The sequence below is a fragment of the Pteropus vampyrus genome, unplaced genomic scaffold (assembly GCF_000151845.1).
Source record: "Pteropus vampyrus isolate Shadow unplaced genomic scaffold, Pvam_2.0 Scaffold69, whole genome shotgun sequence".
NCBI lineage: Eukaryota > Metazoa > Chordata > Mammalia > Chiroptera > Pteropodidae > Pteropus > Pteropus vampyrus.
In genome coordinates, this window is record NW_011888850.1 from 6,066 (window position 1) to 19,237 (window position 13,172).

Genomic DNA, 13,172 nt, shown 5'->3' on the forward strand with positions numbered 1-13,172 from the left:
TTAAAGGGTCATTTTAAAATATTTGCAGTTTGAGAAATAGAATGAACTCACTAAACATGCTCCTGAAGTATTACACCAAGCTGTGTGGAAGGGGGAAGCTTTGAGTTGGCAGAATTCTGTTTTTCAAGCCTAGCGTTCAGTAAAAGCTTTTCTGTGTTTTCAGGTATGTGGCCAGTTGGATAGACAGAAGGCAGCATCAATCAGAAAAGGCCAATTTAACAATTCTTTTTGATAAATATGTTCCTGCGTGCTTGGATAAGCTGAGAACAAGCTTTAAAACCATCACTTCAATTCCAGAGAACAGCCTGGTGCAGGTTTGTCTTCAGTTACACCGTGTAACATTCAAGTCCTGATGTGGCACTGTGTCTTCATCAAGACAACAGAAGACTTTGCTTGATCAAGAAGATGGAAAGATTTCTGGAGTTGTTAAATTTATGCAACCCTTGTCCTCTGGTGTCTAGCACCCAGGTTCCCGAGTGCTTTATGTGCACCTCTGTCACACACTTATCACATTTTATTATCATTTGGGCTTGAGGTCTCTTTCTCGAGATTGTAACCAAGAGGGCTGACACCACCTTTTATTCATTTTTATATCCTAAGAGATTTACAGAGTTTCAGGCACATAATAGATACCAAATATGTCTTTATTAAATCATGTGTTCCTTCCCAGTATATTCGAATAGAATAGGAAGAACAAAATTGTAACAGCCATATTTATTTTCCTCTGTCACCTAATAAACTGGCCCAGAGAAGGTGCTCAGTATGTTTTTGAATACAGTAAATCTGTGCAATTAAAGATGCTGACCAACGAGTGAGAGAGAGAACCGAACCCTACCACACAGGTGCCACCACCCCCAGACCTCGCGCCCTCTGTTCTCTTTCTTTTCTTCCCCTCCCCTCAAATATTCCTAAAGTCAGGTCAGTCTAGATGGAGAGTTTATAATATTCCCAGGATACATTTTTCCTCCAGATACTCATTGTGAGACAGTTGGTAAAAGTGAAGGGTATATATTATACGTTGTCATGGAAGCGAGTAAAAATAATTTATGGCACATAGAAATGAAGGTTGTGATCTCAATCTCAGTGTGAAGAGAAACTGTCCCCAGCCTTTATAAGTATAAAATTTCACAAAACGTTTACAATTAGATACTTTTTTTTCTATAAGAGCAAAATTTGTTTCAAAGTACTTTGTTACCATTAAGTTACTATGTTACCAAATTCATTTGAATAGAAAGCTGAACTTTCTTTTCTTATTATGCTTGTGACTATTTCTAATTTGTTTGAAATTAGAAATAGTCACAAGCATAATAAGAAAAGAAAGTTCAGGTTTTTGGATAATTCACACACCAATTAAGTAAACGATAGTCTTCCCTGGTAATTATCTGAGGTATAATTTATTTCTGAAAGCAGGTCTGAATTTATTCATAATGAATTAATTATGTGGTTAGCCTAATTAGACTTCCTCTGGTGTAAAAAGTATGGTTGTGTTCTTTTTCAAGTTGACTTGTATATTTGTGCGATTCTCTGTGGTGTGAACTTTTTCATTCAAGAGTAGTGTGAAAATAGGTCAGTAGGAATTAATATGACTTTTGCTCTCACTTCTTCCTTTTGTAGTATTCAGAAATGGCATTTTATCTTCAGCTCCTTTTTAGCTGTTTTATACAACAGTCTCTCTTCTGTGATTACTTATAAGGATAGGAATTTGAGACAAAAATGAGTATAAAAGAGAAGAGTTTAAAAAGGCTACTTTAAGAAATTAACCTACTAAGAAGTTTTCTAATATATGAAACTTCTTTGCTTTGGTTTAGTAAGATGTATTAACTCTTTCAGAATATGTACCAAAGTATGATTTTATTAATTGCTGACAGCTCAAAATGTTTTCCAAGTACTGTGCTTGGGAGAAGATAGAAAAATCATATGCATTTTTAGTGTATTCTAATCAGCAAATAACTTAAGATTGGTCTTTTTTGTTCTGATTTGAACAGTTCCTTAGACCAACATAGCTTCTACTGAGAAATAGCAAAGCCTCAGCACTGTATTATTTTTCTTGATAAATCGGTGAGTTTCATTCTATTAGAAGATGATTTTAAATTAGCAACTGTGGCACGATATAAAACACTAGATAGACATCAAGCGAGACGACTGAAAAACATAATAGGTGATCGACTATTTAAAAGCATTTCCAAACTATTTCCAGGACCCATCTCTCATGTTACCATGAATTTTCCCTCACTTTCATGGCTGAGAGGGAAGGGCACGCCCACGGTCCTGATGTGCTTCGATGTAGCTTTCATTGTTGTGCATGTGATAGTGATAAAAATCTGTTTCAGCCTGCAGAAACTAGGGGAAAGGGTATCAAGAGTTCTGAGAGTCTGTGACAGTGCTAATTAATGACAACTATATTTTTTATTTTTAACATTTTATTTTTTTATTTTTCCCCCTCCCCTCTGGTAACCACTCATCCATTGTCCATGTCCATGAGTCTCTGTTTGTTTGTCCTGTTCATTTGTTTATATCCCACATATAGGTGATATGTGATTTTCAACTTTTTCTGTCTGGCTGATTTCACTTAGCATGATTATCTCGTGGTCCATCCATGTTGTCGCAAATGGCGGTATTTCATCTCATTGTGGTTTTCATTTGCATTTCCCTAATAGCTAGCAATGTCGAGTATCTCTTCATATATTTGTTGGCCATTTGTATGTTCTCTAGAGAGAAGTGTAATGACAGCTATTTTTGTGCTGTAGGATCTAGCTCAAACACATGTTTATTACTGGTTGTTATTTCGTACGGGAAAGGCCTTCGCAGCAGCCACGTTCCCCTGGTCATTGAGAGCCCTGAGCTTCAGGTCTCGGTTTCAGACCAGTGGAGCACATCGCTATTTTACCAAGGGTATCAAGAACAAGTTCCTGAACAGCATTTCTTCCAAGGCTAAATTTAGCCTGGTGTCCAAAAAAATGCCACAGGCTAAGGCTACCAGACTTTCTAAATTTATGACAACAGGTGGCTTATGCCAGAGCACTAAGGGAAAGTGGGTTATCTAAATGTCCAACAAGAAGGCAATAGTTACATAAACCTTTCCATCCAGTGGCATCTTATTCATTCATTCCCAGTGATATTGTAAGGCAACACTGGTTAAGATGTCTTTGGTTTGTCAGTGAGAAAGTGGGTTATAGGCTACTGTGAGTAATCTGTCTCCCTATTTATAGAAAGAACAGATATATCCCCATTTTTTGCTTATATGTATTTCTGTTTATGACAGTGATTATTAATTGGATAATTTATGACTTTAGGTTTTTTTTTAATAGTTTGCTATTACTTAGAAAACCAGTTGGTTAAAAATGGCAATGGTTTTCCACCTGACATAGAAATTCAAGGCAGTAAATTTTGTCTCTCCCAGTGCAGCAAATCATAGAGCTGGGGAAAATTATATGATATCATTAGGATAAAGTGAATTTGTTAATAAGTCCTATGAATGTACTCCACTATTTAAAAAAAAAAAAAAATTGGCCCTAAATGAACGGCTGTTTCTTGTTCTGTAGACTATTTGTGCTCTCCTGGAATGCTTGCTGACTCCTGAAAATGTACCTTCTGACAGCCCGAAAGAAGTTTATGAAGTCTATTTTGTCTTTGCTTGTATCTGGGCATTTGGAGGCACTCTGCTACAAGATCAGGTATGTTTAGAAATAGTTCACAGAACCAGTATCATTTTGGGGGGAATAATATATGTGATTCCTACATTTTTATTATCATAAATCTGTCCTACTTGTCCTGTTTTCTTCTACGCCTGTGCATTATCCAGGCATGCTCATCCAGGCAGATTGTTCTAACCTTGGCTGGCAAATTCAGAGCCTTCCATGAGATCTCACTTTTGAGCTCAAGGTTCTGTTTCCACCTGCCTCTGGACCAGGTGCTGCCAGCGAGCTGTTCCACAGGTGAGGCACTCTCAGCGTGCCTGACACAGAGTGCTTCATCGGCCCCACCCCCCAGATTTGTTCTTCCTTTTTGTTTTTTCTTTTCTTCAGTGCTACTCACATTCCTTCCAGATGCTCCCATTTAAAACTTGGGGAGACATGACTCTTCCTTATTTGTATGTCTGACGGTCATCAGATCCTTTCAGTGTCAGTTACAAATTACCTGTTTAGTCTGTCTCTTTCTTTTCCATCCCTATAGCCTTAATTCAGGAATGTTTTTAGATTGACCTGGGCTCTCATGCTGTCTTAGCTTAGCTTTGCACAAATAAAGTGCAAATATCATATGCTTGGTGGCTTAAACAACAGAAATTTACTTTCTCTTGGTTCTGAAAGCTGGAAGTCCAAGGTCAGAGTGCCAATATGGTCAGGTTCTGGCAAGGACCCTCTGCCTTTTCACTGTGTCTTCACATGGCTGAGAGAGAAAGAGAAAAAGCTTTCTTGCGTCTCCTCGTAGACAGGCACTAATCCCATCATGACAACCCACCTCAGGACCTCATCTGCCCTAATTACCTCCCAAAGGCTCCACCTCCAAATACCATCCCATTGGGGATTAGGGTTTCAACGTATGAATTTGAGGGGAGAGACAATTCAGTCCATAGCCCGTAATAACCTTCAAATTGTTTTTTCCTCTCTCTAGTCTCTCTTACCTCTAATCAGTCTCGTACTTGCTCCCCAGGGAGCTAGTCCTATTCCTTTCCGTTGGTCTTTCCTTCAGCCTAAAGCAAAACTATCATGCCTGCATGGCGTTCCCCATGTGTGGCTTCTGATTTATTGTGGGCAAACACTTAAGATAAGAACTTGCACAAGTGTGTGTACACACTCACACCCATTGCTTAGACTTGCCAAAGTACAAAGCGGGAGTTTTTCAACTTTAAAAATTTGTACATCTGATCTCCACCGTGCACCTCATTATAGATTTTCTCATGTAATCTTTACAAGAATTCTTCACGGTATTCTTATCGTGCAAATAAAGTTAAAGCTCCGAGAGGTGAAGTAACTTGACCAACGTTACACTGACAGGAAATGACGTCATTAGGATCCCGACCCATGCATGTCTCCAATGCCACGCCTTCCAGGGCACCTCGGGATCTCTCGTGGTCATAGTGCTTCGGCAGGTACCCCAGAATCTTTGCATTAAACATAGAGGGCACACACCTTCCAGGCTTCCCCAGATATTTCCAGATGTAAACAGAGAATTTAACTTGGAGGGCATCACAGCCAAGAGTGACCCATATTTCCATTGGCTTACTCACTGTAGGTCCTAAAATACATGGTCGTTATAACCTTTGACCCAGTTCTGCTTCTTGTCACTAGGTTACCGTAAATCGTATCTATAAATAAAGTTGGTATTCACTTGGCCTCCTCGGTCTTATTTTGACCTTTCTCAGAAGCCACATTTCCCTCTGTAATCTCCAAGTGCTTTCTAAAGAATAACAGCCCTTAGCTTTGAGCGAGAGTCAAATAGCAATGTTGGGTACCTTCACGTGGATTTTCTCACAAGCAAAATTTATACCTTGCGTAGATGGCTTCTTCATGGAGGCCACATAGAGGATCTTCTCCTCTCCTCAGTCCCCCACAGTTTTCTTTTCAGTGTTCGCCACACAGTTTTTCCTTTCCCAGGACCGTAAAACTGGGAGAAATTGCATGTGTATGGTGTTGATAGCTGAGAGCTTTCTGCTCCTGAGCATAACAGCTCACCTTCCTACTGGATGACTCTCTTCTCATCGTTCCAGTTTCCAAACATGGCAGCCTTCAAGCTAGAAGCCCAGCATCACAACGGTTACTGTCCACTTTCTCCCTAATTCATCATCATTATCTTTAAATTTTCGAAAAGGGTCTAACTGTGAAGTATTCAGAAGAGAGGCTATGAAGTTGGAAACATGAATGAAATAGACACAAGTAGTATTTTTAGGATAGCCATTTATTCAACAAATTTTAGTGCCTACCATGTGCAAGGAATATGCTTAGAGCTCTTAATAGGTTCTTTGAAACTTTTAAGAAAAACCCTATATGTATTAGTGCAACCATTGGTCTTTTACAAAAAGGAACTGAAACTTAGATAAGTTAACCTGCTGGAGGACACACAGCTAACTAACATCTGAGCCAGGTCCAAACTGCAACAGACTGACTCAGGACCTCTGTTCTTAACCCAGGCCATTTCAGACAACTTCCAAAGCAGGTCTTTCGTCAGCTCTCCCGGAATGCCCATAAACCGTCGTTATCATTTATTGCTTGGCTTCTGAAGTAACCTCGTCACTGTTCCACTCCTGTACTTGCTCCATAATCCATTATCCACTCTTCCGTCATTTAGCCAGAGTGATTTTTTTTTTAAATGTAATTACAATGATATGATATACTCCAGAATTTAAAACACTTTAACGGATTCCTGTTCATTTTAAGATAAAGTTTAAAATTGTAATACTACTTACAAGGCCTCTAGATCGTGCCCTGCCTAGCTCTCCCTACCTCTTCCTCTCCCACCCCGCCCCCCACACCCCCAGCTGCACTGGCCAGTTTCTCGAATGCAGCAAATTATGTCATACCGCAAGATCTTTGCACATGCTGCCCTTGGTCTGCTTCCTGGAGGAGTCTTCTCCCTAATCTGTGCCTGTTCTCAAAGGTGACTTTCCTGAACATCTAATTCAGATAGATTCAGCGCTGTTGCTCTCCCTTACAGCAAACTTCACTTTCAAGGTACCTATTTATTTCTGCATTTATTTGCTCAAGCTCTCCTACCACTATGTTTCTTCGTGTCTTCCCCTCTATCTTCTCCATAAACTCTTTAAGGGCAGATACCCTATTAGTTTTCTTCGGCTCTCTAGAATAAATGCATTTTGGTTGAGTTAATTGACGAATCGAAAATTTCTCACCGAAATCAATTTGCTAGTGTAGTGGCTAAGTGAAGCAAATTTTGATATAAAGTAGAAGTCGTATGTATTCTGCCTACAGAGAATGGTGCCAGACAAGTAATACCTTCTGAACCAGCTTGATTTACGACCAACTTTTGTAAGATGCTAAAATGCCCTGTGCCACCAATCTGAAAATGACGTAAATGAGCCTAAACTCATTAACTCATGAGTGGCAGTATGTAGGAGTATGAGCTTGTTTGGAGGGTGGAGCGAGCTCTCCCTGCTAAGTCTGATCTCCCCTCTCATCTCTGCTGTCCTCCAGGCATCTTGTCTGCCTCTACTTCTGGGTGTGATCAGCCCAGTACAAAAAGTGGGCCATACATAGTCCAAAGACATAAAGACACTAAAGTAAAAGCAAGTTTAAGAATTTTTTGGGAGAAGCTGGACGTTGAGGTCTTAGATAAGTGTGAGATTGCTGAATGCAGTGGATACATACAATGTCTTTAGAGGTCATGAAAACTCACTCTGCCAGGTCATCCTGTGGATAGAAGGGTTCGTTAGTTGCTAGTACGCATTTGCCATTTTCTCTCCTCTACTTTCCAAACCCTAATCTAGCAGCAAAGGACTTGTACTTATCATCATATGAAAACGAGGACCTTCTAGCAAAGTGAGCCTATTTCCTACCACTGTAATTTTCTCTGGAGGACAGGAGTTTGTCTCCCTGGAGTTTTCAGCTAGACCACTCAGTGGTGCCCTGCTGGGAGAATAAGTCCATGCCTTTCTTTGTCCCTCCATCCCTCATGGCAGGGGTTCCCAGATTTGGAATTTCAGAGATCAACAAAGTTTCAATAATGATTTGAAAGAATGAAATAGGGTTACTTTTTACTTTTCTAAATAAGGGCATTTATAAAAATGGCCATTTATTATCAATTATCATAATTTTATAAAGGAATGGCTATTTTGACCCCAAAAGGTCCAGGGAGGATAGAAACTCAAAGGGCAGTATCGAAATCAAATAACATTACCCATTTTTAAAAGTATTCTTTTGTTCCTATTTTTCTCATTTACCATCAATCGATGTGAATATTGGTAGAAATCAGCACACTAATATTTTATACCCACTGTCTTATGGTACCTAGCATATTAATTTGCATAACAGCTCCTTGTTAAATTGAATAACCCAGGGGTAATCTAAGGTTCACCTAACCTTACTTTACCTTTTAAGTTAATAATTATTGCAGAAAATTTGTACCTGATGGGTAAATGGCAATTATAGCTTTCTGCCTCTCTAATATCATGACTTGTTATTACTTATTTGAAGTTATTTATTTTTGTTGGGTCAGTTATTTAATCCCATTTGTAATTATGATTCTATACACTGCAAACACTGTGTGTTCAGCAGGATTGGGAGGGGCTTTGTGTGTGTTCAGAATTACTTTTAAATCTGCAATAAGGATTTCTCTTGTTATTCTTAGATTTCTGCTTATCAGGCTGAATTCAGTCGGTGGTGGCATAAAGAGATGAAAGCAGTGAAATTTCCATCCCAAGGAACAATCTTTGATTATTATTTGGACCACAAAACTAAGAAGTTCTTGCCTTGGGCTGATAAAATCCCCAAATTTACTATGGATCCAGATATACCTCTGCAGGTAAGTGTGTGAAACAGTAATTTTCAGGCCACACTGTGCTTTGAGAAATTTTGCTTGTTCCTTAGTAATCCTTTCTTTCCAGATAGATAAATTATTGTTGGATAAATTACTGTTGATATGGTCAGCATATACATATGGATAAATTACTGGTGGATCAGTTATTATTGATGTGGTCAGCATATGCATATTTCCCGGGAGAGAAGAATTTTGGTTGTAGGAACACTTAGTGAAATGACTATTTTATAACCGCAACCTCTTATTTAAAATTTCAACTTAATTCTGTGGTAACAGCTTTTTTTATATTTTCCTAGAAATACTGTGAATTTTATTAAAAATTAGAGGTGTATGTCTATAGTTTCTTATTTCTGACCTTATCGTGCATTTCAAAGACAGCAATTTGACATACAACTTCTTTCCTTTAACCCTTCCCCCCATGAGTTAACCTCCTCAATTCGTGTTTCAAATCCACATGGCAGGTGACAAATCTAAGTGAATCTCTTTTTTTATTGTTTCTCTTCACATCTTCTCCCACGTTTCTCTTATGTCAAATTATTTTTTCATCATCTTCTTATTCTGCCTCAATCCATTTTCTTTCCATTGTATTTTTTTCTCAAACTTGTGTTATTCTGATTCATTTTGGAGCTATTTCAAGTACTGCTCTATGAATACAATATCGGTGATTTCCATGGCATTAATTAGGAGGCAGCTAGTGTCGAATGAAAAAACCCAATGAATTCGTTTCCTGGAGCTCCTGTAACAAAGTACCACAAAACTAGGTGGCTTAAACAACAGAAACTGCCTCATGGCTCTGGAGGCTAGAAGTTCAAAATCAAGGTGTCAGCAGAATTGGTTCCTTCCGAGGACTGTGAGCGAGCATCTGTTCCGTGTCCCTCTCCTGGCTTTCGGTGGTTTGCTGGCCATCTCAGTGTTCCTTAGTGTTGGGCAGCATATCTCCAATCTTCCGATGGCGTTGTCTCTGTGTTTGTGTCTCTGTATTCAAATTTCCTTTTTTTATAAGAACAGCAAGTCATATTGGATTAGGGGTCTACTCTGTTTGTGTAGGGCAGTCATAACAAAATACCACAGACTGGGTGCTTGAACATCGGGAGTTATCTCATAGCCCTGGAGGCTGGAGGTCCCAAGGCTGACGTGATGGCAGGTTTGGTTTCTCCTGAGAACTCTCTCCTTGGTTTGTGGGTGGCCACCTCTTGCTGTGTCTTCTCATCGCCTTTTCTCTGTGTGCGTCGCATCCCTGGACACTGTTTCCAACTATGTCCAAGTGTCCTCTTCTTGTAAGAACTCCAGTCAGAATGGATTAGGGCCCACCCTAACAACCTCATTTTACCTTAATCACCCTTTTAGAGACCCTGTTTCTCAATCCAGTCACATTCTGAGGTCCTGAGTGTTTGGGCTTCACCATAGGAACTTTGGGAAGACACAGTTCAACCAATAACACCTAGCCATGAGGAAATTATTTCACAAACAAGAAATTCAGGGGTACGATGGCTCCAAGGGTGATTAATTCTGTGACTCGGTGATATCACCAAGGATTCAGATCTTCCCACCTCTCTGCTCTTAACGCCGGTTTCAGTTTAAGACTGGTATCCCTCCCAGTCTCCAGAGGGCTCTAGTGACCCAGAAGTTACCTGCAGAGGGAAAGGAGACTTTCTCACATCTTTTTATTCAGAGTGAGGAAACTTTTCCCAGAAGCCCCAGAGCAAACCACCTCCTGCATCTAGTTCCCAGGGACGTCATGCCAGCCCTAACCCAGTCCCAGGCCAGGGTGACAGGGTTTGACAAATCACAGCACTGTAGGGGTTGGGCCAATCTTCCCCTGAAGCACATGGCTATGGGGTAGAGGTGTCGAGACTTGACACAGTGGGGGCTCTGACATGAAGCCATGTAGAAATGGGTAGGTGTTGGGAGGCAACAACAATGTCTGCTCCCTCTGCCTCGTCTATTTGGAAATCTCTGTTTTTGCTCAGTCTACTCAGACCTCACCTTCCTAGCCAACATTATCTAGCAGGCTGAAAGGTGAGAATTCATAACTAACCAAAGACCAGAAACTGGTCTCACAAGGTTGATGCACGTGATCAAGGATATCTTTTATGCAGCGGAGAACCTATCAGGACTTTTACACACAGTTGTATCAAATGCAGTTTGATTAACAGCTTCTTCACATACTGGAAGAGAACCATATGGACTCAGTAATAGCAGCCAGTACTAATGTTACATTCCTCTGTGTCAGGCCCTTTTTACATCACATTACATAGATTAACTAATTTAATCCTTACAACTTTCTAAGTCATAGACAGTTACTACTCTTTTTACATATGGGAAAAAAAGAGGTACCAAGAAATTAATGCTCTCAAGTGCATTCCGTGTGGTAGATAAGGCAGGGGTGAGGCTCTGGACAGACGTGGGTTTAAATCCAAGTCCTATGACTTACTGGTTCACAGTGACCTTGGTGAAGTTATCAATGTTCTCTAAGCTTTACTTTCAACATCTCTGAAATGAAAATAATAACAAAACTCTCCTTATCGATTTGTTATGCGTATCATGTGGCACAATGCATATATAGTGCTTAGCATAGTACCTATCACACGTTCAGTTCTCAGTAAGTATTAATTATTGGTATTAATTTGTAGAGAAAAGAGCTAATAGCCAAATTAAAAAGCAAAGATGACAACTAGCAACAAGAAAGGAGGGGAAAAACTGTAAAAGCAGCTCAAATTTGAAAAGGGTCTATATAGAGGGCTGTTTAATGTAGCATAAAACAGTCGGTACCTTTTAATAGGTCTCATTGAATTAAAACAAAGTTCTAGAGTGAATGTTTATAATCATGAACATGATTCTGTATAATCTGTGAAGTATTCAGTTGTATTCAACGTATGCTGTCCATGTAAGGAAGAACATTCTCCATTATAGCATTTGTGTTTGTCTTATGAACAATACAAATCTTGCAAGTCATTTTTTATCCTCGTTTTAATGTGGCCATGAGGAAATGCAAGAAATTGTCAATTCTCTCTTAATTACTGTGCAGGACTCTGTTTCTGGCATATCTACATCTGCTACCCCTTTTCCTGATCTTATCTGTTAGTCTGAGTTCCCTGAGACTGATTTTTTTTATTTGTATTCTTTATTTTATTATATTCCTGTAAGCTACCTCAAATTTTTTGTGAATCGATATAGTATCTAAATAGCCAATTTTCAAAGCAGAAACATTGTTATAAAATTTTGTTAACAACAACGCATAAGTTTCAAATATGCTCTGGATTTGTGACTTTTCCACTCAAAGCCACTGTTTCCCTAGACTGATCTCCCCACTGGCTGAACTCCTGTAGTATGGATCGTGCAGAATCATTTTGCCACTTAATCTTACTAGGCCAAAGCATTGCAACCAACTTTCATTTATGCGTGACTTGACTTGTCAAATGTTTTGTTAGCAACTGAAGAGTGGTGAACAGTTTCTTAAATGTTTACTCTCTTCTCTTGTGTGTCTAACACAAGGTTGGGCAGAGTGTAAGTATTCAGCAATAGGGAGCCTTGAGTGCTGTTACTTAATATAGAAAATATAAATCAGTGGCTTATGCTGTGACACTTTGATGGCACTTTCCAATGACTCTCTTCAAGCTATGATATCTGAACTCTGACGATTGTAAATGGAAAATTGAGATCTCCTACTGGTGTCAACTTTGACGAAGAATTCACTGGGTCTCAATTCTAAAGTAACTATGTTGGTTCATATATAAAATTTCAAAACGCCTTTCTCTGACCTTTCTCTCATTGTATTCCCGGCTCCCCCCAACTCCTGTCCCCAGAGAGTTCTGGTTCACACATCAGAGACAACTCGTCTTAGATATTTTGTCAAGTTGTTGCTTGAAAAAGGACAACCACTGATGCTAGTAGGAAATGCTGGAGTGGGAAAAACTGTCTTTGTAGGCGACACGCTGGCAAGTCTCCCTGAGGATTACGTAGTGTCCCGCGTGCCTTTCAACTACTACACAACTTCTGCAGCTCTGCAGAGTAAGTATTTCTCCTGCTTACATTCCAGAAACGAGATCATGAACGGTCAGGGCCATCACGTGGAACCCAAAGAGGTGATCATCTTCTCTAGGTTTTAGACTAGACATTTTGTATAGGTCTCAGGTGGATTTTTACTTATCACCATTCTTGGTAATTACGCTTTGTTCAATTACTGTGGTTTTTATATCACTCGTGGCTTTATTTGGGTTATTACTCTTTAGAATAGTAAAAATTTACATCAGTAAAAATGTATATCATTAGTGTTCATTGCTTTGCCTCTAAGCCATTGAGTTACTTTTAATCAATTTCATGGAGCCTGAGCAACATGAGGGTAGACTCAAGGAAGAGTGCCCTGGTTATCTTTTCAGGTCAAGGATTGATTCAGGAAAAATTCACTCAAACTGTTGATGAAATGACAGGCCATGAGCTGTTAATTAAGTCTTAGAAGAACGATAAGAAGAATTTTAAACTGTTGAATAAATGCATCAGTGTAATCAAAGGACCACACTGATGTTGGCCATTCTGAGTTAGGAAGGGCAAGCAAAGTAGACTTAGGTAGTAGAAGTGAAATAGTATAAAGAGCTGATATTTGTAGGTCTGTCACTTGGTCCAGCAGAATAGTGGGGTTACATTGTAGGGGGTGGGGGCAGCAAAACTGCCTGTCCGGTAGTTTA

At 39.5% G+C, this 13,172-nt stretch overlaps 1 protein-coding gene across 1 annotated transcript in view; it reads left to right on the forward strand.

Moving 5' to 3' along the window:
- Positions 1–146: 146 nt before the first annotated feature.
- LOC105293196 (dynein heavy chain 11, axonemal) overlaps positions 147–13,172 on the forward strand; it is a gene marked incomplete at its 5' end in the record, with an annotated part of 146,959 nt that continues 133,933 nt past the window's right edge. Inside the window, 4 exons of the mRNA XM_023531528.1 lie at positions 147–314; positions 3,543–3,674; positions 8,299–8,472; positions 12,294–12,498. Coding sequence (XP_023387296.1) covers positions 147–314; positions 3,543–3,674; positions 8,299–8,472; positions 12,294–12,498 — 679 coding nt within the window. The remainder of the gene's footprint in view (positions 315–3,542; positions 3,675–8,298; positions 8,473–12,293; positions 12,499–13,172) is intronic.